This window comes from Sorex araneus, chromosome 5, assembly GCF_027595985.1.
Source record: "Sorex araneus isolate mSorAra2 chromosome 5, mSorAra2.pri, whole genome shotgun sequence".
Classification (NCBI taxonomy): Eukaryota; Metazoa; Chordata; class Mammalia; order Eulipotyphla; family Soricidae; genus Sorex; species Sorex araneus.
This window is the reverse complement of record NC_073306.1, coordinates 143,196,459-143,222,273: the sequence shown is the minus strand read 5'-3', so window position 1 is coordinate 143,222,273 and position 25,815 is coordinate 143,196,459. Positions and strand designations below refer to the sequence as shown.

Genomic DNA, 25,815 nt, shown 5'->3' with positions numbered 1-25,815 from the left:
GGGGTGGCAGGTACCCTCTAGGTGGGTCCAGGAGAGCCGGGAGGCTCTGCTGGACGCTCCTGCCAGGCTCGGGGCCGGCAGGCACCGCGCAGGGCTGTCTGGGGCTGGCGGGCTGTGGTTCGGGCGCGGACTCCGGCCCCACCCGTGGAGCCGGCCGTTTCGAGGGGGAAGGGGAGTGGGCGGCAGCCTGCCACGAGGCAGAGCCCGTTTCCAGAGGTGGCAGAGGAGGACGGTGGCAGCGCCCCGCTCCTTAGTAGCTTTCACTTGGGCTCTTCTGAGAGAGGCCCGAACCGGATGGCTCTCCCAGGTGTGCCCCCTTAGGTGGGCTCCAGGCCCTTCCCAGTGCCCGTGTGCAGGGAGCCTGTGCCTGCCCTGGGCTTGGGAGCTTGGCTTCTGTTCCCCAGCTGCAAGGGGCCCTTCCTGCCCATGTGCCCAGCATCCGTCCCCCCCAGCACCTCTTGCTAGAAAGCAGCTCCGCTTCCCGGCGGGTGTTGTAGCACTGAAGTCTGCTGCTACTCTGTAGTTTGACTCTACTGGCAGAATTTCTTTTCCTTTTTTTTTTTCTTTTAATACATTTGTTACCGTTAACAAATGTAGTAGGAGTACTGCTACGTTTGTTCAGCCATTGATTAAACTGATTGAATGGGTATGAACTCCACATTACTTTTTTTTTTCAATTGTATCCCTGTGAGATAGAGTTACAAAGCTTTCATGTTTGAGATTCAGCCATACAGTGGTTGAACACCCATCCCTCCACCAGTGCACATTTTCCACCACCCACATCCCGTCCTCACCCTGCCTCTGTGGCAGACAATTTCCCCAATACTCTCTCACTAATCTTGAACATTATGTTTTGCTTGAAATTTCCCACCACCATTCAAGCCTACCTGCCAGGGGCAGAGGCTAGACCATTTATTTCTCCATTGCTCATTTTGAATATCAGGGGAGAGCGCAGGGCCGTGATTGTGAATATAAACCTCTAGACTGTAAATGGTTGGGTTTCAGAGACAGCTCTGTATGGCACTAATCCAACTTGGGACTCAATTGGGAGTCTCTAGGGCCAGGGCTGTTGGTGCACTAAGATGGTACCAGAGGCAAATTGTGGGCATGACAACCAGTCTACAACATGGGCGGGGACCCAGGGAGGGACAGCCCAGGTCCTCTGCCGCCATGTGGCCTGGAGATTTAGCCCTGGAATCCGCGTGGGGGTGGGCTTGTGGAAGCTCTTGGCCGCGGGGAGTCCATCTGGAGTAGGCAGGGAGAGGCTCCCTGGGGTGCCCTGTGGAATTGGACCCGTATGGGCCCGGAGATATCTCCAGCGCTGTCGTGCCCTCCGGGATTTGCTGCTGTGTCTCTGGGCCAGGGCTGTTGGTGCTCCAAGATGGCACCCGGAGGCGAATTGTGGGCGTGATATCCAGTCTGCGGGGCGGGCGGGGACCTGGGGAGGGATAGCCTCCCGGGGAGATTCAGTCCTGCTGGCAGTTTCTGATGGTCATGTGTTCCTCAGTGTCGTTCCCAAACCATGAGCCGGACAGCCTGCTCTGCCTGGGAATCCGGGCCTGTGTGTCCCCTGTCGCCCAGCAGCCCGCCATCCTGAAGGCACCCAGGCCTTGGCCGTGTCTGTACATGGTTCACAGGTTCAGCTAACTCAAAGGCTGGGATATCTGTCTGGGCTGGTGAGGATGAGGGAGCTGCACCCAGCAATGCCCCAGGAGCGACCCCTGGCTGTGCTCTGGGGACTCTGGCACTGCAGATTCGAACCGAGTTGTGTGATGTCCTCTTTAATTCTGTGTTATTTCTCTGGCCCCCAGAACATACTTTGTATGTCAAGATAGCAAGTTTAATCCCTCTGCATGGCTCTGAATGCTGCTGGTCTAAAGGAATAGCTTTAGACTCCTGAGCACTGCCAGGGTGGCCTAGTCATCAAGCATCTCCTGGGATGAACCCTGTGTGCCCTGAGCATTGTTAGGGAACATCCCCAGGAAAGGGTCACAGCCTCCTCAGAGACCTGTAGTGGTGCTGTTATGTAAAAAACACTGGAGTGCAGCCCAGAAATAATGGCTGGTGGTGGCTTTAATTTATAAAATCGCGATCCTTAAAAAACAATAGAAAATACCCCCAAGTTGTCTTCATTTTCTTTGTAGCAAAGGGTTGGAGGCAGGGTGGGCGGGTGTGAGAGTCGGGGTGCCGGCAGGGCCTGATGGCTCACAGGAGGCGGCAGGTGGAGGACTTGGGTGCAGGGCCGCCGTTGCATACTTCAGTGCCCACTGCAGGAGAGAAGGAGCTGAGTGAAAGCGTGCGCCTGCCTGAGCCCTTCTTTCCCAGGAGTGCTGAGTGCCCAGCCCTGTACTGCCCAGCGGCCTCATCCTGGCCTCCCTTCCTGAAGAGCTTATGATGTTCCTCCTTCACTGGGCAGAGAAGCATGTGAGACGGGCGACAGCACCATGTTCTGGCTTGGGCTCCACCACAGTCAGGTGGCTCACACACAAGGTCCAGCTCACTGCCTCTCTTTAGGTGGCATAGCTGCGAGTGGGCTTTCTAGTTCCTTAGGGGGGGCGCTGTGGGCAGCAGAAGGCCCTGAGAGCCAGGGTGTTCCATCTTGGGTCCCCCTGCAGAGGCAGCGATGTGCAGGAGGATTCGTGGAGGAAGGATGCCGTCAGGAACGGGAGGACCCCTTGGGCTGGACTTGCACTGCTCTGGGGATGTTTGAAACCTGCCTCGTCTCAACTCCACTCATCTTTCTTCACTCACTGGCCTAGGGTACAGTCGGCTGGGACGGGAGAGGAACCTCACCTCTCTTGGCCTCCGTCCTCTCCTCCTTCTTCTCCTCTAGGGCCTTCATTTTCTCCTCGTGCTCATCGGCCAGGGCCTTCCACTCCTTCCTGTTGTTCTGCAGGCGGTCGAACATGGGCAGGATCTCCTCATGGAAACGGGAAAACTCCTGTGAAGGGAATGAAAGGTGGGCCACACCACCCATCCCCATCTGCCATTCCCACCTGTGCAGCCTGGATTGTGAAACCCTGGATTATGCCACTGAGATGTCACTTTCAGCCAAGGAAGAAGGGACCAAGGTTTTCTGTACTTTTCTTTTGTTCTATTTTTCTCATTTTGGTTTTTGGGCCACACCCAGTGATGCTCAAGGGTCACTCCTGACTCTGCGCTCAGGAATCACTCCTGGCGGGCTTAGGGGACCATTTGGGGTAGCAGGAGCTGAATCCAGGTCAGCCAAGTGCAAAGTCAGTGCCTTACCTGCTGTGCTAACACTCCAGCCCCGGGTGTCTGTTCTTAATGTTGGAAAGGAACCTGTGGGCTGTGACTGCTAATGTCATAGTGGGGAGAAGACCCCAGGAAGATGAGAAAATCTCTACTGCGAAGGGGTATCCCTGGGAGGGGAGACATGATTCAGAAGTCATGCAGATCTGTGTCTCCTCCTGACGCAGATGCACCGTACAGTGGCAACAGGAACATGCCACATGCACACACACCACAGTCACATGCATGAACAAAACACATGACTGTGCCACCACAGTGCACACGTGAACTACCACACACGAACATATACTAAGCACACACGTGAACATGCACCTGTGCACACATGGCCATATATACATAGCATGCACATGAACATATACCATGGTGCACAATATACTGTGCACACATGTACACACAACATGCTGCACATGTGAACAGACCATGGTACATGTGACTATGTACTCCGCACATGTACACCACAAACATGACTGTGCACATGGGAACCCCCCCACTCCACATGAACCCATCACAGTCGCACACACAGCACAAATGAATACAACACTGCAAATACACGCCACTGTTACAACAGGACAGCACATGGCATCTGCATTCATGCACACAAGCAGACCCATGAGGGCACAACTGTGGAGTATGTGGGTGGGTCTCGGAAGGCCCTGGTGCAGCTGTGACCGGTGACCCCTGCTGGACAGGCGTGTGCACCCTGTACTCCCCAACACCTAGGTGGGTGGAGGCGAGGAATGAGCTGGTGTTTTATAGACCAGCCATGGGGAATGAGACGGCCCCGTCAGGCCTAATCCTAATCCAGGAACCCCGCCCCCACCTGGAGAGTGTGACGGGAGGCAGCCCCCTACATATGGTTCATCCTGTGGCTAGCGTGGTAGGGGCTCTGGTTGGATGGTTACCAAAACCTGAGCTGTGAAGTGACATGTATGCATATGTGCACACATATATGAATCGAGTAGCCCTTCCTCTTCCCTCCAGTTTCTCAGACACCGGTCACAGGACAGATAGACACTAGGTGTGGGCACCTGCAGACAGACTGCATCCACACCTCCAGGCCCTGGGGAGCGGGCAGGCTGGGACAGTGTGCCCTAGCCGGGGCCGGGAAGAGGAGCATCTTGGGAAGAGTCAGGTGAGGCGGAGAACAGCCCGGGAGGGGCCACCGTGTCAGTGGTGGTGCTGAGGGGGAGGGCAGCCTGGGGCAGCCTGAGGGTCTCAGAGAACAGGGGCCTCAGGAACACTTGGCAGTGGGGTTCCCCCAGCAGCTCCCACTTACCTTGTACACAAACGTGCACACGAAGTCAATGAAGCCAACCTGCAGCTTGGGGAGCTCAGCCGCCTTGTTCCGGTCCATCATGGGCTGTGGGGGACACAGAGAGCAGCGTGGGGGCTTGTGCCGGGTCCTTGGAGGCCCTCCCAGAGCCCCCAGCAGGATGCAGACTGAGTGGCAGCAGGCAGGACCTGCCCAGAGACACGTCCACTGGGGGCAGCTCCACAGCTGCCCATGAACTGCCTGGTCCGGCCCTGAGCAGCTTGTCCCCAAGGAGTGTCGGGGCCCCAGAGCCCTGCCAGGCCAGGGCTGGGGTGCATGCCTTGGGCTCCTTCCTGTGCTCTGCGGCACTGACACACAGGCCTGTCAGCCTGGGGGAGCTGGTTGTGCGCAGACATGGGACCTGAGCACGCGAGGTGAGCAAGGGACTCCTGGGCTGTCCTGCCCAGACACTTTCTCCGGGTGAGGCGAGCGCTGCTCCCTGTCCGGAGCCGAGCATCAGGGCCCCGGTGTGGAGCTGCACTGAGGCAACGGCCAGGCCACAGCCACAGCCACAGCCAGTCCTGTGATGCCGGGCAACTTGGCTCTCCCCACGCCTGGTGCTGGCCAGCACGGGCGGTCCCTGGAGGCCCTGGCAGTGCCAGTGCTAAGCCGGATCAGAGGCTCCGGGATGGGGGTGGGCAGAGGCTGTGGGCCGCACTCACAATGGGCTGCTGGTCCAGAACTGTCCTCTCCAGGTCTCCTTGTTCCCAGAACTCAGCTGCCACCAGCAGGGCCACCTAGGCACACGCATCCATCACCTGAGGCCGAGGCTCCTTAGGGCCCCACGGAGCACTGCCAGGAGGCATCCACCCAGCCCCAGGTCCCTCTCCAGAGGTCCTGGCTCCTACCCTGTGCGACCTGAGCCCCTTGGTCAGCCTCACCGCTCCCGCTCCCCCTTGCAGCCCGCACACCCCGGGGGGCCTGGTGCCTGACCTTGCTCTGGACTTCCCAGGGCTTGGTGATGGCAGAGAGGTCGCACGCAGTCATCATCATGGCCCTGCAGGCGGTTCCAGCACTCTTTATCCTGCCCCCTCCTCCTCTCCCTCCCTTCTCCCCTCTCTCCTTCCTCCCTATCCTCTCCCCTCATCCCTCCCCACCCTCTCCTCTCCATCCTCCCTCCCTACCCTCTACTCTGTCCTCCCTTCTGCCTTCTCCCTCCATCCTCCTCCCCATCCATCCTCCCTCCCTCTCTCCCCTCCCTTCTTCCCACTCCCTCGTCTGTCTCTCCATTCCCTCTCCCTCCCCCCTCCTTCCCTCCCTCCTCCTGCCCTCCTCTCCTTCCCCCTACCCTTCCTCCATTCTCCCTCTCCATCCGTGGTCACTCCTCTCCCTCCTCCTTCCCCTCCAGCCTCCCTCTATCCTCCCTCTCCCTCCTCCTCATTTCTCCCTCCCTCCATCCCCTCTTCATACTTCCTCTCTCCATCCTCCTCACTCTTCTCTTCACTCCACCCTCCACTTCCTTCTTCCTGCTTGTCCTTCCTCTTCCTTCCTCCTTTCCTTTCCTCCCTCCTTCCTTCTCAGTCCCTCTTCCCCTCCCTTTGTCTTCCCCTCCCTTTCTCCAACCATCTCTGTTCTTGCCTCTTTCCCCTCTCCTTCCTCTCCCTCCACCCACTTCCATCCCTGAGAAGCCAGTGGCTCAGGTCCAAAGCACCTCTGTCATTTGGGGGAGGACCCCTTTGCCTCTCCCCTTACACCTGTGAGCAGAGGAAACCCAGGTGGTTTCCGGTGTCTGGCCGGTGGAGGAGGAGGAGCCGTGGGAGGGACCGGAGCATTTGTTTGGAAGCACCCCCAGATGGGGTGTGAGAGTTCTGATGCTGGGCTAGGGGCCCTGTGCTGCCAGGCTCACATGACTATCTCCTTCCTCGTGGTCTCCAGTGAGAGGTACTCCACCCAGCTCTTCCTGTCCGAGTAGTTCTTGGATTCATCCACAATCTTCTGAAACATCGTCCTCTTCCTGAACCCCACACACAAGGGGAGCATGTCGGCCAGGGCCTCACCGCACCCACCCACCCTCAGGAGCACCCCAAACCCTGCCATGAGAAGGTTCCTGTGGGCTCTGGTCCCTGCAGCAGTACCCACTTTTTTGGTGGGGTCACACCCAGCAATGCGGGGTTCCTCCTGGCCCTGTGCTCAGGAATCACTCCTGGAGGTGCTCTGGGGACCCTATGGGATGCCGGGGATTGAACCTGGGTCGGCTGCGTGCAAGGCAAGTGCCTTATCCACTGTACCATCTCTCCAGTCCCAAGAGGAAGTAAGTTTGTTTTTTTTCTGGTTTATTTGTTGGCCACTCCCAGCAATGCTCAGGGCTTACTCCTGGCTCTGTGCTCAGGGATCACTCCTGGTAGGCTATGGGACCATGTAGGGTGCCAAGAATCAAACCCGGGTTGGCCACATGCAAGGAAAGTGCCCGACCCACTGTACTCTCTGGTCCCCTGACAACACCCACTTGAAGTAGAGTGCCAGGTCTGTGGCGATGATGGCAATGTCCATGAGGTGGACCACGTGCTCGTGCTGGTGCCGGTTCAGGTTCTGGTAGATGTTCAGTGTCTGCGGAGGGCAAGGATAGTGAGGCGTTAGGGCCCGAGACCAGCTATAGAGGGAGACCCGCTCCAGCTTCCGGGCACCCTTGAGTTCAGCTGCCCTGGGCTGTGCAGTACCAGGTACCCACAGTGCTGGCTCTCAGCACCCACCCTGCTGGGGTAGATCAGGGACGCAGTGAGGTAAAGAGCTGGACGCACCTCTTCTGCCAGCAGGAACTTCCCAAACTCCAGGTGATGCCTCTCCAGGATGGATGAGCCGTGCAGCTTGGCCAGAGGGTTCTGGGATCTGTTCCAAGGCTTGTCACCACCTGCCCTCCAGCAGCCCAGTTGGGACCCTGCCCCCCAGAGGTGGACCCGCCTCCCCAAGCCCAGGGAGCCTCCTGGCTCTGTGCCCAGGAATCACTCCTGAGTTGCTCTGGGGACCCTACTCGGTGCACGCACTTCATCTGGTAGAGGTTGTTGGTGCCTCTGTGATCGATGTCATGGCACAGGCCAGCCGTGACCATGGCGAAGGCTTCCAGGTCCGTGTAGTAGCTCTTGAGCTTGCCAGTCTGCCAAGACAGCACCCCAGGCTGCCACTGGCAGCACTCACCTTCCTCTGCAAGGGCTGCACCTCCATGCCCTCTGCCCAGCTGGGCCGGGGTGTCACCTCCTCCACTCCACTGCCCATGGAGACCTCTGTATCCCCCCCCCACCCACGCACCATCAGCAGCGTGAACATGGTCTGGGCCACATTGAAACCATGACGCCAGTTGTGGTAGGTGATTCTCCGGTACCCTTTGCTGACAGAGAACAGGAAACGCACCAGGACCTAAGGGAGCAGAAGAGCTCGTGGCCGGCCCTGTCCGCGAACAGGCCCTGGGCCCCAACTCCCAGACTGCCCCCTGGCCCCACACCATATGGGGAGTGGGGGGTCTCGGGAACCCAGCTGCGTGCTTCACCTCCTGAGGGATCTGAAACTTGCGGACCACACCGAGCTCGTAGTACATCTGGATGCCACATTTGACCAGCTCCAGCTCTGTGCACTCCAGGTCAGAGAAATGGAACTCGTAGATGTCAAACTTGGTCGGCCCTGGCAGCTCTTCCTTCTGTGGGAGGGACTGTGTGGCTGACGGAGGCCCCTGACTCCGGGCCCAAGAGGCTGTCATTCCAACTGCTCTGGCCCGGCCCAGCACGTCATCCCTGTGGACCCAGAACAGCTTCCTCCCCGGGGGACTCAGTGCAGCACTTACCAACCAGACATTGAGCCACATATGGGCAAAAGTCCACAAGGTCTGGGGCACCACAGAGACCCAAGGAATGGCAGAGGCACCCCAGGATAAACACGCAAGCACATCACACATGTGATTCAGCATCGCAGGATGACAGACACAGGGCACATGCTGTACAATGCAATGCACAAGCACATGTGATAGCATGCATACCATACAGGAACAGAGGCATGCATGTGTGTACACGTCACACACGTGTGATATGCATTATAATAGACAAACACATGCAGTAATATGGACATGCATATACACCTGGGACACATGTGTTACACATGATGTGATACCCATGAACATAGTACACATATTGACACAGATGTATATACAGGAGATATACAGTGTAGCATGCATCTGTGATGCAACACACATGAAACATGGATGTAGGCAGACACTGACCCAGACACATACCAGAAGCACTCACACTACACATGCAATACATCCATGGACACAAACCCCTCACAGACATGGTCACCCGGCACTGGGTCTCTGGCCTCAGGGTGGGCATCTCATTGCCACTGCCCCTGAGGGCAGGGCCCAACTCTTACCAGGATCTCTGCCAGCTCGTCCTCCTCGCAGTCCGCAGGCTCCTTTCCCAGACGTGCTCTTGTTGGCTGGGGAAGAACCGAGGGCTGGGGCCGAGGGCCAGTCACCTGCCGCCCAGGGAAGCTGCGCAAGGTGTGGGCTCCAGACCAGGACGTCAGTCCCAGGGCGTGTCCTGACCAGGGACCTGGCTCTGACCAGCATTGCTGCCAGGGACAGGGCGCAGACAGGCATGGAGGGTACAAGACTGGTGTGCAAATAAGGGTGCGGACTGAGGCAGGGGTCCGAGGAGGGGGTAGCAGAAGGGCCCCAGCTGAGGTACCAGGATGGACTGAATCTCTTCCTTGTCACAGCGCACATGGTACAGAACCATGTCCTGGGCGATGTCCTTGCGGTTCTCCAGCTTGTTCATCCTGTCGTAGGTGTCAGTGTTGAGCACGGACCAGCCCAGGAACTGCGTGAGGGACTAGCAGAGAGGGCGCAGGGTGTTGGCTTCTGTACCGTGTCCCACCCCACAGCTGGCCCTTGAGCAGGCGGGTGGCAGGTCCTACCTCCATGAGCACCTCGTCCTGCTCATCGAAAGGCTTCCCATCCTTCCGGTTGTAGAATGTGGCGACCCCCACGATCTCCTCCTTCTTGTTGATGATGGGCATAGATAGGACATTCTTGATGACCCACCCCGTTGCGTCCAGAGGCCCTTCCTGCAGGACAGGCCACACTGACCATCGCTCTGCCCTCCGTGGTTTCATTCCCTCTGCCTTACTCAGCGACCCCAGCCCTGTCCTGTTTGCTCGCTGGACATGGAGCTGTGTGGTGGCCTCTCCCTCTGGGAGGTGCAGCTCCCACCACCTGGACCCCTGCTGGCTTGAATTTTCCATGTCTGGAACTGCCCAAGGGCCTCCATGAGGAGCCTGGTCCCATCCCACACACCAATTTCTGGCCAGTAAAATATAGACACTGGTCAATCCCTCCTGGAGACCTTGGAAGACCCCCCCTGCCACAGAACTCACAGGAAGGCAGCCACAGGGCAGGCTCATGTGAAGGCCTGTCTCATGGATGTGCCCACATAGGTCACCTTCCAGAGGCCCAGCCCTGCAAACCCACAGGCATGGGCTATGTGGTGTGACCCATGAAGGGTTTTCGCTTTCGGTTTTCCTGGGCGGGGGCGGTGGTTGCACACCCAGCTCAGTGCCTGTGGGTTGCTCCTGGTGGTACCTGGGGACCTTGCAGGGCTGGAGACCGTCCCAGTCACCCACATGCCAAGCCTGTGCTAAGCCCTACATACCATCTCCCTACCCCCATTCCCTCGGGCTTTTGAGGGGCAGCCTCTCAGTCTGAAGCATACCTCTTCCTGAGAGGAAATCGCTTTTCTAAAGAGATACCTGAAATTTGAACATTTCATCAGCAGAAGCATTCATAATATTACAGATCTGAAAAGGAACCAGAAAAGGAACTTCACCAGAGGGGTGAAAGCATGTCCTGATTCAACACACTGCCAACCCACGGCATTTTTCAGAGGCAGCACGGGGGGGGCTGGGCAAAGCCAGAATGAGGGGCCAGGGAGGCTAGGCGAAGGGGCAGGAGGCTGAGCAAGGGAGCAGGAAGGGACAGGAGAAAACAAGAGGACAGAAGGGGATGGAGGGACAGAAGAAGATGGGGGTAGGGGTGCTGGGTGAAGGGCTGGGCGAAGGGGCAGAAGCTGAGCAAGGGGGTGGGGGGGACAGGAGAGGACAAGAGAGATCAAGAGAGGACAGAAGGGGAGGGGACAGGCTGGGTGAGGGGACAGGAGGCCACAGTGGGCACAGGGACCCTCACTCACAAAGCCACTCTCTGCCACATAGGTTGGGAGGCCGCTGGCCAGGGCCCAGTGATCGGCCGGGGGGGTGCTGCGAAGAGAAGAGAAATCAGACGGGCTGGGCCAGTGCGGGGGCACAGGTGGGACTGAGCCTGGGTTCTTGTGGGCTGTAGGTGGGCACCCTGGGAAGTGGGGGAGTGAGTGGAGGTCTGGGCTGGGCTGTCAGCACTGCCGAGGCCCTCGCTCTGGGGAACCCCTTTCTCCTCTGTCCCTGAAGCTCGGCCAGGGCGGGCAAGGCTCCTGGCCAGGCTCTGGGAAGAGCCCTGACGACTTCCCAGGGTCTGAGCCTCTAGCAGGCTGGAGCTCTGCCCTGTCCTCTGCCTGCTGGCGAACCCTGCCGGGCACCACAGCACACCTGAACCCTCACAGTAAGTGGCGCTGCTGCTTCCCCTCTCCTCCCCTGCCCATGGTGAGGCATGGAGTGAGACGTCTCTGCCCCGCATAAGTACCCGAGCAGCTTAGTCGTGCCTCAGTCTCCCCGCTTGTCTGTCAAATGGGGCACAGGCCCAGCAGGGTACCATGACAGTGGGCCTGTGCCCAGGCCCTGAGCTGCTCAGCTGTCCCATCAGCCCTGGCACTTACGGAATGACCTTGATGTCTTCCTTCCCATGGAGAATGTAGTCAATGACTTTGTAGAAGACGATTTCCTGAGAAACAGACCACAGTGGGATGAGGGCTGGGGGGACCCTCCTGAGAAGTGGGTTCCAGGTACCCAAATACTGTTGCCATCATGAACAGCCACAAATGAATGCAGACACACACGTACATGTGTGTATACACCTGTGAAAGCACAGTCATATCCTCACATGGCCATACCTTCGTACATGCACACCCACACATGTGTGGATTGTGTACATAGATGATTGTGCATACACACAGACCATCACTGACACACGGAGGACATGTGATCCTGTGTACACAAAGATGGTCACCGACACATGTGGTACATATGGTTGTGTGTACATAGACCTACTGACACATAGGACATATGTGATCATGTATATACACAGACCGTCACTGACACACAGGATACATGTGATCATGTATACATAAAGACTGTTACTGACACATGGGGCACCTGTGATCCTGTGTACACAAAGATGGTCACTGACACGTGAGGGTACATGCAATCATCATACAAGCATACATATACAACCATCACTGACATAGGGGCACATGTGATTGTGTGTACATACAGATCATCAGTGACATGGGGTTGCATGTGATCATGTACACACACAGACCGTCACTGCCACAGGTGGGAGCTCGTGTGCTCACAGACACGGGTGGGCCATGTCACATATTCTGATCTCCATTGTCCTCCCTCTGAATCTTGTGCTCCCCCGTGAGCACAGAGCCCAGCAGCCACACACAACTGTCTGTGAGCCCTCACGCAGGGACTCCTGTGCACTCTGCACACGGTGCCACTGATACTCTCACGACACCCTGCTGGACGTGTGCCCCATGTGACAGACAGGTGGGGAGACTGAGGCACGACTAAGCTGCTCGGGTACACAGTCGGAGCAGAGGCGTCTCACACCATGCCCCACAGGCCTGGTCACAGCCCATCTGGGAGATGTTTCAGGAAGGCAGAGGAGCGCTGGCCATCCAGACACACCGACAGCAGTGCTCACCCGGAGAGCAGCTCGCTGGAGCTCAGCAAGAGATGCAGTCAGGGAGCCGGCTACCACCACTGGGCCCTCCCGCTCCCACCCGGGACAGGCCAGGGAAGGTGGGCAGCGTGGGCACCGGCTCTTGCCCCACACGTGCACTCACTCGGCCGTCAGGTGTGCGTGGACCTGAGTACGGCTGTGCCTCTCCCATCAGCACGGGCCACACGTCGAAGAATTCCTGCCACGAGAGGAGGAGCAGGTCAGGGCCGGGCAGGACAGGGCAGTACGGGGCGAAGGGCCCATCCTCACCTTTTCCTTGGTCATGTCCAGGAGGCCCACCGAGTAGCGGTCACAGTTCAGATAGGCCCGAACAGTGTAGAAAGCCTTGTGAAACTGTCGTTCAATGTCCGTCAGCTCCTCGAACACCTTGTTGGCTGACCACAGAAGCACCTGGTGATAGTACAGCTGTGGGGTTATGGTCACACACACACACACACACACACACACACAAACACACTGTGTCACAGCAGACAATGGCGCACCAATTACCACACATACAGACACACAGAGCGATGTGGTCACAGGGAACAACAACACCCATGGCCACACACACACACACATACACAATTGTGAGACTACAGGGGATGGCACACCCATGACCCTTACCTACATAGACACACACAACTGTGGAATCGCAGGGGATGGCACGCCCATGGCCACACGCACGCAGACATACACAGACTCACAGCTGTGTGTCTGCAGAAGATGGCACTCTCCCCTGCAATTCCCGTGTCCACTCCCCCTGTACTAAGTGTCCATATCCACTTTGTTCCTGTGTCCACTATCTCCCGTACTATGTGCCCATGTCCACTCTTTCCACCACCGTAGCTGCAGGGCTGGGTGATTGCTGCCTCTACAACCAGCTGAGTGGAACCCAAACGCTATCCCATAGAGGTCCACAGTGTGTGTCCACACCCCACCCACGGTGGGGACTCTATAGGGGTGGGGCCACAACTCTGTTCATGGGCAGGGGTCCGGAACTTTGAACAGAGCCCAGCTCCCCTTGGGTGACCCCTGTGCTGGGGCCCATAGTGGTGACAACCCCTGTCCCAGGGTCATCATCATAGGCTGAGACGGGACTTCCTTAGAGCCACAGGCGCATGGGTGATGGAAGGAGGAGCTCAAAATGCCGCGTGCACGCAGGAGTTCTGGGCTCCATCCTGGCACACTGTTCCCTGATCACTGCTGAGAGCAACCTTGGCAACAAGCTGGGAGTGACCCCTGAACATCTTCAGGAGTGGTTCAAAAACAAACAAGAAAGATAATTGAAAATAAAAATTAAACAAAATACTAAAATTAAAAAATATTATTGGTTTGGGACCACACCAGGAAATGTTCAGGGGTTTCTCCTGGCTCTGTACTCAGGAATCACTCCTGGCAGTGCTCAGGGGATCAGTCATATGGGGTGCTAGGGATTAAACCCAGGCCAGCCTTGTGCAAGGCAAGTGCCCTACATACTAGGTATCACTCCAGTGCCCCTACATTTAAAATAACTAAAGAGCACATTTTTTTTTTTTTGCTTTTTTGGGCCACACCCAGCAATGCACAGGGGTTACTCCTGGCTCTGCACTCAGGAATTACTCCTGGCGGTGCTCAGGGGACTATATGGGATGCTGGGATTTGAACCCGGGTTGGACACATGCAAGGCAAAACGCCCTACCCGCTGTGCTATCACTCCAGCCCCCTAAAGAGCACATTTTAAAATAATAGTCAGAGGGGCTGGAGAGATAGCACAGCGGGTAGGGCGTTTGCCTTGCACGCGGCCGACCCGGGTTCAAATCCCAGCATCCCATATGGTCCCCTGAGCACGGCCAGGGGTAATTCCTGACTGCAGAGCCAGGAGTAACCCCTGTGCATCTCCAGGTGTGACCCAAAAAGCAAAAAATAAAATAAAATAATAGTCAGGTGAAAAAGGGAGTCTGAGAAATTTTAAATAATTTTTATTTTTTTTATTTATTTTTTTTTTTCCTTTTTGGGTCACACCTGGCGATGCACAGGGGTTACTCCTGGCTCTGCACTCAGGAATTACCCCTGGCGGTGCCCAGGGGACCATATGGGATGCTGGGATTTGAACCCGGGTCGGCTGCGTGCAAGGCAAACGCCCTACCCGCTGTGCTATCTCTCCAGCCCCGAAATTTTAAATAATTTTTAATTAAGTGAAAATGAAAACACATTTAAACAAAATTTGTAGGTTTCTGTGAAAGTGATGTTTAGTAGGAATTTGTTGCATTAAGTGTACATATTAAAAAATAGGGAGGGGCTGGAGCGATAGCACAGTGGGTAGGGTGTTTGTCTTGCACGTGGCCGACCCAGGTTTGATTCCCAGCATCCCTTATGATCCTCTGAGCACTAGGGGTAATTCCCGAGTGCAGAGCCAGGAGTGACCCCTGTGCATCGCCGGGTGTGACCCAAAAAGAAAAAAAAAAAAGAAGGGAGAGGTCCAGGAGCTGGAGTACATTTAGGAGCTCCAGTTTTATTCTCTGACTCCACATCGTCCCCTGAGCATCGATAACTGTAGCTCCCTCCAAAAATTTAGCAATGATCCAAACTCAGCAATCTCATTTTAGGGAACTAGAAAAAGATTAATGCAAGCAAAAAGATAGATGATAAATATTAAGTGCAGCACTATGTCCCTAAATTTGATTGTAGAATAGTCCTTAGAAAGAAAAATGACCAACCCCACAAATGGAAGAATAAAGCATTAAGATCAGACCTGTAAACTTGAATGATATTGGAACAATAACTAATAGTCTTTCAAAAGCAATCAGCAGTCTTTAAAGAGGTCACTGGCAATCTCTGACGAACAGAAGAGAAGAAACCAATGGATTCACTACAATCTCCTGCCAAAAAAGCAGAAGAAACTCTTCCTCACTCATCCTATGGGGCTGGCATTATTTAACACCAAAACCAGGGGAAAAGATTGTTAAGAAAGAAAACCTACAGACTCAAAAAGCTTATGAACATAAATGTAAAATTTCCTAGCCATATACTAGCAAAATGGACACAACATTATATAAAAATTCTTACACTTCATGATCAAGTGGGATTTATTCCAGACATACAAAGTTGCTTCAACATTTTAAATAAATTACTATAACCCACCAATTAATAAGCTAAAGAAAAAGTGACATCATCAATTGATAGAGAAAAGTTGACAATATCCAAAACTCAGAACAAGCACTGACAGAAGGGACATGAGACTGAATGGCAGAAACAGATGAGAACTAGCCAGGGCCTTCGTCTGTTGCTCCAGCACCACACTGGGAGGCTGGAGGGGGAGGCAGACAGGCACATACGCAGAGGAGTGACGGTATTGCTGCCCTTGTTTGCACATGACACCATCAGCAGAAAGACGACAGCATTTGAGGTAAGCACAAGTTGTTTGCTTTCCTTTACGACAGCAACAAGCAATTTTTGCCTTGCATCCTCCTACCCTGGTTTGAATCCCCAGCACTGCCTATGATCCCTGAGCACTGCCAGGGCACAGAGCCAGGAGTAGCCCCTGAGCGCTACTGAGTATGCTCCGCCCCCTCCCCCCAATTTAACAAAATATATAAGGATCTATAAATACGAAGAGACTAAAATGTGCCATCTCACATGTACTACACCCAAGTGCATTTTAGCAGACTAAAAGTGTACAACTCCAGGCTGGCTTCACAAGTGTACAAGTGCCACGACCAAGTGTGAGACCATGTGCTACCATAACAGCTGAAAGCAGAGGGGAGATGTAAAGCTGACAGAGGCCTTGTCCTTGCCCATCTTCTCAAACACTGACTGTTCCTTACGGTGATGAAGAGTGTCCGTGAGAAGCTAGGGGCCGGGGAGAGAACACACCTCATATGTGTGAGGCCCTAGGCTCAATCCCAGCACCAAAACCAAACAAACAACCCAATAAAGACGGCTGAGCAGGGGGCTCAAAGTCTGGAGCACAGGAATTGCATGTAGAAGCCCTGGGTTCATTTTCCTACACCACGTGATCCCCTGAGCACTGTGCCAAGAATAGTCTCTGAGTCCCATCTGATGTGGCACCCCCAAGTGTATATGCCTGAGAAACCATTCTGAAAGTCTTAACACTGTGATTCCAAATATATAACATCCTAAAAGGCCAGTCTGGAGACAGCGATGAGTGGTGTCAGGGCGAGGGGGGTGGAGAGCGGGAAGTGGTGTTAGGTCTGTGGAGGAAGGGAGAATATGATTTTCAGGGCAGTGATGCTACAATGATTGGCACAGTCATGCGCATTTGTCAGCATCTGTAAAATGTACAGCATCAAGATGGACCTTGGTATATGCAAAAGAAATGAAATAGCACCCCGGGGGCCCTAGGGGAAGTACGGACTGTTAAAGAGGGTCTGATGAGGGGCTGTCCAGCCTATTTGCTGAAGGGGGTGGTGGGAAGGTGCTGCCTGAGAGTTTTCCTCTGAAGGCCCAACAAAGTTGAAGTATAGACACTGCAGTGGATAAGGCTGTTTCCATAGGGACAGAGGTCGAGGATTCTGACTCTACTTTACATGCAGACCAGAACCAAGTAATTACACAACCAGATCACACTGATGCAGCCAGACATCGCTCTGTTGGAGTGGAGACTCCCTACAGCAAGCCAGCTGCTGAGTGCCGTGGTCGCTGGTAGGATTGGGGACGGCAGCCAGAGCCCCTGGGAATCCTAAGGCAGGCACTGATGAGTGCGTGTAGAAACAGTCGCAGCACAATGTGTGTACACAGGTGGGCACCTGCCTGTGTTATCCCCTTCACTGTTGGCTACTAGGGACGAGAAATTATGACACCGGATAGCCATGCACACACCCATGTCCAAAATTTGGCTTCTAAAACCCTTCTTCAGTGAATCCCCACTGAACTCCCTGCAGAAAGGCTGATTCCAGGAAGAGGCAGAAGAATGCCAGTTGGACCTGGAGCAGTCTGCAGCATCTGACAGTGAAATGCAAAAGAACCAAAACCCAGGGCCGGGATGGCACAGCAGTGGAATGCTCGCCTTGAGGGCATGAGGCCAAGAGTTTGGTCCCTTCACTGCTCTGTGTCATCAGCAAGCAGGATTCCCAGTTCTGTAGCGTGACTCTCAGTGCTGCAACTGAGTGTGCCATGCCCGGTACACCCAACCAAGTGAAGATAATGGAGAAGCAAGAAGATGAAAAAATGAACACGGAGTCAGGAAAGCAGATCAAAGGCCTAAAGCGCGTGGTCTGCATGGGAACGCAGGTCCGTCCAGGTACTCAGTGCTGCTGCGAGCACCCCCTGCCAAAAAGGCATTTTAAACTAGTGTTTTAAGGAGCTGGAATGATGTTACAGCAGGTAGGTTGCTTGCCTTGCACAGGGTCCACCGGGTTCAATCCCTGGCACCACATATGGTTTCTCAAGCACTACCAGCCTTGCAGAGCCAGAAATGAGCCCTGAGCGCCACTGGGTGTAGGCCAAATACCAAACAGAAGAAGATGATGGAGGAGGAAGAGGAGGAGGAGAAGGAGAAGTTGGAGGAGGAAGAAGAGGAGGAAGAGGAGGACGAGGAGGAGGAGGAGGACGAGGAGGAGGAGGAGGACGAGGAGGAGGAGGAGGAGGAGACCAACGACACACCAAACAGCACCAACCAAGAACACGCCAAAAAGCAACAGCAGCAGAGCTCAAAGGTAGACTCTCCACAGCTCCAGTCAGAACAAACTGAGCTGAGAGTTCTAAATCCCACAGGTAGTGAGAAAAATGTGAAAAGCACCCATGGCTCAAAATGAAAAAGACAATTGTCTATCCAAGTCAATCAGCAGCGAGAAGAGGCAGATTGTCTGGGCCAAATGTTAGACACATTCTGCAGTCTTGACTCTCGGGATCCCTGACTCGCCCCTGCATGCTCAGTCGCACGGGGTCTAAGCTTCCCTGTGTGTTGTGGAGTGGTGTGGGGATTACGTTCATGAGAAACCATTATTAAAAGTATTATAAATCAAAAAATAAAATAAATTTAAGTTTAAAAAATAATAAAAATAAAATCATTCCTGTTCCCTACACCTCACAGAGAGTCAAAACTCACCCCTGCACTCTAATCCCCAAAGAGGGTCTGCATTTACTCCTGCACCCCAACCCTCACAAAGTCTGTGAATTCACCCCTGAACCCCACACCTTAGAGAGCGGGCACTCACCCCTGCTCCCCCACACCACACATACCTCACAGAGTGTGCAAACTCACCCGTGCACTCCACATCTCACAGAAGGTGAGCACTGACCCCTGAGCCCCATTTCAGACAGGGTGAGCATTCACTCCTATACCCCCACACCCCACAGAGGTCAAGCACCCACCCCTCTCAGCTCCTGCCCCTCCCCCGGGCATGCGCCAGCCTTGCCGTTGGGCTCTTTCTGATTGCCTTCCAAGAGCAGCCCTGGGTGGCTTTTCCATGTGTAGTTTGACGTCGTCACAGTGTCCCGTTCACAGGTTTCCTGTGCCATCTGACAGTGCCAGCCCTGCCCCCCACCCGTGCTAACACCCGGTGGACCCACTGTAGCTCCTCTATGGCCTCAGGCCCTCTTCCCTCTGCGTCCAGCCCGGCCCCACCCTGGGCACCAGGATGGTGTCTTGCTCTGGCTGAGTCATGGTCAGTCCTGGCCCTTGGAGACCTTCCTGCAGCAGCTGACCTTAGGTGCGTGGGTGGGGGCTGTCCTGTGCCCAGGAGACCTTCAGGGGCTTTGGGTGTTCCGACCCACCTGCCCAGCACCCCACACCTAATTCCCTCTCCCTCTCTCCCTCTCTCTCACTTCCTCTCTCTCTCCCTCCCCCTCTCCCTCTCTCTCTCTCCCTCCCCCTCTCCCTCTCTTTCCCTCCCTCTCCCTCCCTCCCCCTCTCTCCCTCTCTTTCTCCCTCCCCCTCTCTCCCTCTCTTCCCCCTCTCCCCCTCTCTCCCTCCCTCTCTCTCCCTCCCCCTCTCTCCCTCTCTCTTCCTCTCTTTCTCCATCTCCCACTTTCCCTCCCCCTCTCCTTCTCTCCCTCCCTCTCTCTCCCTCCCCCTCTCTCCCTTTCTCCCTCCTCCCCTCTCCCTCCCCTCCCCCTCTCCCTCTCCCCTCTCCCTTTCTCTCCCTCCCCCTCTCTCCCTCTCTTTCCCCCTCCCCTCCCCTTCTTTCCCTCTCTTTCTCCCTCTCTCCCCCCTCTCCTCCTCTCTCCCTCCCCCTCTCTCCTCTCCCTCTCTCTCCCTCCCCAGTCCCTCCCCCCTTTCCTTCTCCCCTCTCTCTCTTCCTCCCCCCACCTCTTCCTCTTCCCCACTCCCCCCCCCCCAGGGGACAGGAGGCTCAGTCTCAACCTAGGGAGGGCATTGCCTCTTTGCTGCTCTCCGTGTGCCCGCAGGGATCAGAGGTGGAGCATGGGGAGGGCGGCAGCTTCACAGCCTGGTTCTGTGCCTACAGGCCCACATTTCTCTTTCCAGAAGAGAAATTGCAGCCATGTGCCAAGGCCGCAGCCAGACCACAAGGCTCAGCCCGCTTTCGCCCTACGGGCACCACGTCAGGCCCGCCCCTTGGCAAGGTCTTGGGCCTCACAGAGGCCGCAGAGCCACTCAGCGGTCTCAGGTCCCGCACCCGCTCGGCCGCAGCGCCAGCAGAAGCCCGGCCTGTGGGGCCAGTTCTAGGGCTGGGGTGACTTACAGGCACGTTGCCCGCTTACAGCTCTGCACCACAGTGACAGCCACACCCACAACTCCAGGCATGGCCCCGTGGTGACAGATGCAGCTGCGCACACTCACGGCCAACCCCTCCTACACCCACAGTCACGGCCAGTGACACACAGCTACGGCCACACTCCCAATCACAGCCACAGCGGGACCATACGCACACCCACCCCACACCCGGCTCCCGGTGCTGGGCGCAGCACCCTGGTTGGAGCAAGGGCCGTGCCGAGCTGGGCAGGACCGGGTGGCGGGTGGCCTTGGCTGGGTGGGGCCCCACGGGTACCTGGCCTCGGCGCGTCTCACAGTTATAAAGGTAACTCAAGTGGTAGATCTTCAGGTTCAAGGTGCCAAAATTCAGGTACTTCAGGAAAACCTGAGGTGGGAAGTATGAGAGCAGGAGTTGGGGGGCGTGTGATGGGCGCCTCTGTGCCCGCCAGCTGGGTCCGGGCCCCCGAACTCACATCCTCGTCCTGGCTGGTGAAGCAGGGGCCGCCCAGCTTGTTCAGGGCCATGACCACACCCATGACGTCCTTCCCGTTCATGAGGGGCGTGGCCAGCAGGTTTCTGGTCCGGTAGTCCGTCAGCTCATCCGCAAAGGGGCTGAAGTGGGGGCACTGTGGGGTCAGAGGGGAGTGAGGGCTGCCCCCGGCCTGGGCCCCGGGTGCTGGTGCTCGGCTGCGGAGAGGTGCCTGCCAGGCCGCGCACGGGCCCCGCGGGGAGAAGGACACGGCTGCCTCTGCCAAGGCTGTCGCCGCCATCCCTGCCCGCTCTAGCTCCTGGCATGCAGCAGGCTTATTCTGTGCACGGCCATCTTATGACCCCTCGGCCGTGGACCAAGATGCCCCCACACCTGCCACCCCTGGGACCCTGTTCCCAGCCTCTTGCCCCTCTGTGCCGCCATGGAAGTCAAGCGTCAGCTAGTGAGAGCGTGAGCTTGTCTCGCCGGCTGCCACGGGGCTGGTGTTGGGGTCTGGGGTCCCTCTGAGGACCCTCTGAGTCTCTGTGGCCCAGGCTCAGGTTTGAAGCCCCCCTTGACTTTCAGATAGGCACCCCATGGCTTCTCCTGGTTGGTGGCTTGGGCTCGTCTCCCCAGGGAGCAGCTCTTGGCTCTGTGGCCCAGCGCTAACGGGGACTGGAACTGTGTCTTGCAGTGGGCACAACTTCCCCCTGGGCCATCTGGGCTGGCCACTCTGTCCTGCTCACTGTGCACTGGGCCGTGCTCGGCCCCCGTGGGCGCTGCTTCTGCGGACGGGTCTCTCCCAGGGACCCGGGGATGGGATGGCCCTCAGGGCTATGGGCGCTCGCCCCCCACCCAGCCCCTCCCAGTGAGGCAGCCCCGCTCAGGCCACAGAGGTGAGAGGAGGCTGCGGCACAGGGTGGTTTGACAAAGGGGTGGGGTACGTCCAGTAGGTGAGACCAGCTCCTCAGGACCAGTTCACGCTGCCGGGGGGCTGCAGTGGTGGGGCTGGCAGGCCGCCCCGGCCCTGCGGCTCCTCTGCCAGCCTCCCTGCAGCCGGAGCACTGCGGGCGTGCCAGGGGATGCTGCCTCTGCTCAGGCCTGACCCACTTCTGGCGAGAGGGAGCTGGGAGGCAGGATTACTGGGCTTAGAGACGCCATAAGAGGATTACAGCCTCTTCCTTCCGGGCCGCTATGTCCAGACCCAGGACAGACCCAGGGGTGTGGCCTTCAGGGAAACTAAGGAAGGACAGGTCAGCACTCAGGAGCCATGGTGCGGAGGGCTGAGGAGGGAGGCTGGAGCCCCCCGCCTCCTGCTGCCTCACCTGCCGCCTCCAAGGCGCCTCTGTCCTGACCCTGCCATCCGCTCCTCCTCCTGGACATGCAAATCCTTACTTCATGGTGAAACCACGTCACCACCCAGAAGCCTCACCCCGTGCCCTCACGCCGTGACTCTAGTTCTAACCCTCAGCCCTGTCCTCCCTGTGGCACTAGCTATGAACCCCAGCCTTGCTCCCACCCCCAACGTGCTGATGGTTCTGCTTTTCTCCTGCTCCCTGAGAACCATCACCTCTGGGTCTCTGCTCCCCATCACCCCCTTCTCCGTAGGCCTCGCCCAGGCTTCCTGCTCCTTCTCCCGCACCCCAGCCTTCCCAGTGTTGTATGCGGTGGGGCCTCCTGCGGGCTTGAGTTTCTGAGCAATCAGAACAGGACCTGCCCACCCCTCCCAGCCCTTCAGACGTGTTTCTGCGAGTCTGATCAGGCTGGACCATGTGCCACCCCAGGCCGCCTCCCCCACACCCAAGGTCCTATGTCTGGCGGGCACGTCCGCTCTCCACCAAGAAGCTTGCCCAGACCCACCTCGGTCACATCTTTGACGTTCACTGTTCTCTTGGTCTGAGCCACGTGGCCCACAATGCCAATGTCCAGTGGGAAGACGATCTCGGAGTCAGGGGGCACCAGGCAGTCCTCGAGGTCCGTGTGGGGCTGCACGCTGAAGAGGCGCGTGGCGAGCTCGGCCACGCCATTGCGCTGGCGGTATATGAAGAGGCTGCAGCGGTCGGCCTGCAGGATGGAGCAGAGCCGATGCAGGACCTTGAAGAGCACACGCTCCATGTTCACGCTCTCCTGCATGTCCTGCACCAGCTCAAACAGGGCCCTGCTCTCCTCCACCTGGCACAGCTCCCTGAAGCTGGCACAGGCCAGGAGGTGCCCGTCCTCGCACATGCTGCTCACATGCTCAGGGCTCAGCTTCCTCCCGAAGTACTGGTCTGAGAAGCCTGGGTCCTGCTCCAGGAAGTCCTGCACCTGCTCTGCGGTGAGGCTCATGGTGCCGTGTGGCCCGGGAGCTGCCCGCCCAGTGTGAACGCCCCGCAAAGACTGCCCTCAGCAAAGCCTTTCTTAGTGCTGATTACTGAGCCCTGGGCACACCAGCTGACCTCCCCGCCAGCCCCGCCCTGCACTCACGCTGCCTGGGATCTCTGAGGCCTGGGCCGACCGGGCTGGACCAGGCCTTGGGGGGGGGAGGCAGACACAGGCTCCTGGGAGTCGACCCTCTGTCAGGTCCACCAGCACCAGAACCTCTGCCTTGGGGTCACCCGAGGGTCTGGCATCCTGGGCACTCAGGCCGGGGCACAGGTGTGCAGGGGAGGTGCCAGCCCCGCCCAAGGCAGGGAGTGGGGCACGCAGGGTTATAGACAGTGGGTGCAGCTGCTTGGCTCCGCCCTCCAGCGTGACGGGAGGTGGAGGAAGTGCAGGAGGACGGGCACCCGTGTGGGTGGGTGGTAGAGACCAAAGGTGGGGGCTTGGGGCCAGAGAGACAGTACAATGGGAAGGGCACTTGCCTTGCATTAGGCCAACCAGGGGGTGATTCCCAGGACTTGATGCTCCCCTGAGCTTTACCGAGAATGATCCCTGAGCATAGAGCTAGGATTAACCCCTGAGCATAGCTGGGTGAGGCCTCAAAACAAAAAAGCCCCCAATAACAAAAATCAAGACTCTTGGTGCAGGTGAGGGCATTGCCTGGACATTCTCTCTCAGGCAAGGGCTTGCCCTGTGAGTCGTATCTGAGCTGAACCCACCCTGGTACTCCCCAACTCTCAGAGGTCATCTGGGACATGCCCTGTGGCCCTCCTCAGCCTGCTCCAAGTCGCCTGGCCATGTGAGGGCTGCTAGCTCTTCCCACGCCCAACGATGACAGCTGCACTGTGCGGCTGCACCCTAGAGATGCCACCCAAGTGTGTGCACCTCACCCAGCCACTGCGCTGAAAGTTTAGAGCCTCACCTCTACACCTGGGTGCTGGGCTGACACGGTCTCCGTGGACTGTGAGGTGCTGAGAAGGTTAGCCAGGCCTGTGTGAGTCTCATTCCGGACATGCCCTCTGCTTCACAAATGACGCTAATGCAGGTGTGTGTGTGCACTCATAGGTGTGGTGTGTGGGCACGTCCGCAAGTGTGCATCCATGTGTCTCTGTGTTCATGTGTTCACATGTTTTCAATAATACCCATGTGGGGGCTGGAGCAATAGCACAGCAGGTAGGGCGCTTGCCTTGCACGCGGCCGACCCAGGCTGACCCAGGTTCAATTCCCAGCATCCCGCATGGTCCCCTGAGCACAGCCAGGAGTAATTCCTGAGTGCAGAGCCAGGATTAACCCCTGTGCATCGCCAGGTGTGACCCAAAAAGCAAATAAACAAACAAACAAATAAATAAATAAATAAAATAAATTAAAAAAATTTTAAAAAAATAATACCCATGTGCCTGTGTTCATGTATCTATGTATCTGTATTTCTATGTTTCCTGTGTGGGATGTCCATGTATATTCACACATATATCTGTGTCCACACACATATTTGTGTATCTATGTGTGCCCATGTTCATGTGTGTCTACATACTGTGTACATGTCTACATATGTCTCTGTACATGTTCATGTGTGTCCACATGTCTTTGTTACCATCTCTGTGTCCATGTGTGTGTTCATGTGTGTCTGCCCATGGACTGCTGGAAGGAGGCATGTCCATGGTATAACCCAGCTTAGAGCACTCGGCAGGCAGGTGGGGGCAGCAGGCCTTTGCCCCCTTCTGGAGCAGTGGCTGGATATGTTGCCGTACTGCTCACAGAGATAGAAGCAGCCTGTCCAGTTGTTAGGGCTCGGGCCCCTACCCCAGCCAAGCAGGTTCCTGGACAAAGGGATTGTTGGCTCCTCTTCAAGTGACAAGCGACAAGGTTTCTTGTCTCCTCTTCAAGTGACCCTGTGCCCATCATCTCTCACTTTAGTGGTGCTGAGACCCACGCAGCTAGTCGAGCATCAGCCCGAGAGAAATTAGAGCTGCAAAGATGGGGTAGGGAGGACTGTATGGAGCATACAGTGACGTTGCTGCAAAGCTCATTGACCTTATAGTATGCAGTGAACACTCCGTGGGAAAGCCAAGATTACAAGTTGGCCGAGCTACGCTATCTTTTGTTCTGTTTTGCAGCTGTGTATGTGGGCAGTTTCTTGAACTTTCTCAGCAAAACAGGACAGGAGTGAGAATGTTGCTTCTGGCCCGACCAAGGTGGATCAGGTGCGGCCTTCCCTTCGGCCCCCCCCTAACAGGGTCAACCGCCAGGGAATGGTGCTCCCACACGCCAAGTTTTCCCCCTGATCATTCCCTTCTCAGGGAAAACAAGCAGGGGCTACCAAGGCCAGTCCCCAAGACTGGCGTGTGGTTTTGTGCCAGCTGTCTTCAGTCGGTGAGCTGTGAGTCCCCCTCTCCTGTCTGAGTGGTGGTGCAGAAGGCACCCCCAACGTGCAGACAAATGTTCTCAGCAAAGCTGGTTCCCAGTCCTGCAACAGCACCAGCCACAATGGGCCCAGCTGGCCGATCTGGGCACAGGCCCCAGTGCTGCGTCCTCCCTGCTGAGTCAGCAGGGACCCTTTAGGACCTGCTCTCAGCTCCCTGAGTTTTCATAGAACTTTTTCTCATTAGGAACCGGGGTGGAAGGGGTAGGGAGTGGGGCAGCTGCCGTGTAGGCCTTGTGCAGCTTGGGTTTGGGTGCAGCGCTGTGGGTGACCATGTTCTGATTTCAGGCCCCTTCTACCCTGTGGTCTCCAGGGTCAGACCCTGAGCTGAATTCAAACCCCTTCTATGGGAGGGACATGCCAACAAGCAGCCCTGTGGCGAGGGTAGGGCGGTGGGGACGTCTGGCCTTAGCACCCACCCTTCTTCCCCAGGGGTGGGGAGTGTGGAAGGGGACACACCTGCTTTTTT

General features: G+C 56.6%; 1 protein-coding gene across 1 annotated transcript; it reads right to left on the bottom strand.

The window, feature by feature from the left end:
• Nucleotides 1–80: 80 nt before the first annotated feature.
• PDE6B (phosphodiesterase 6B) lies at nt 81–22,894 on the bottom strand. The gene is made up of 22 exons (XM_004617392.2): nt 22,427–22,894; nt 20,571–20,723; nt 20,393–20,482; nt 12,711–12,851; nt 12,565–12,639; nt 11,371–11,435; nt 10,753–10,819; nt 10,316–10,363; nt 9,485–9,634; nt 9,256–9,399; nt 8,939–9,004; nt 8,067–8,213; nt 7,829–7,936; nt 7,567–7,676; nt 7,324–7,411; nt 7,032–7,132; nt 6,432–6,539; nt 5,519–5,582; nt 5,248–5,322; nt 4,550–4,633; nt 2,794–2,941; nt 81–2,267 (listed from the first exon to the last, which is right to left on the bottom strand). Exons 1-22 carry the CDS (start codon nt 22,892–22,894, stop codon nt 2,206–2,208), a joined length of 2,562 nt encoding a protein of 853 aa, XP_004617449.2. The 3' UTR covers nt 81–2,205.
• Between the last annotated feature and the right edge of the window lie 2,921 nt (nt 22,895–25,815).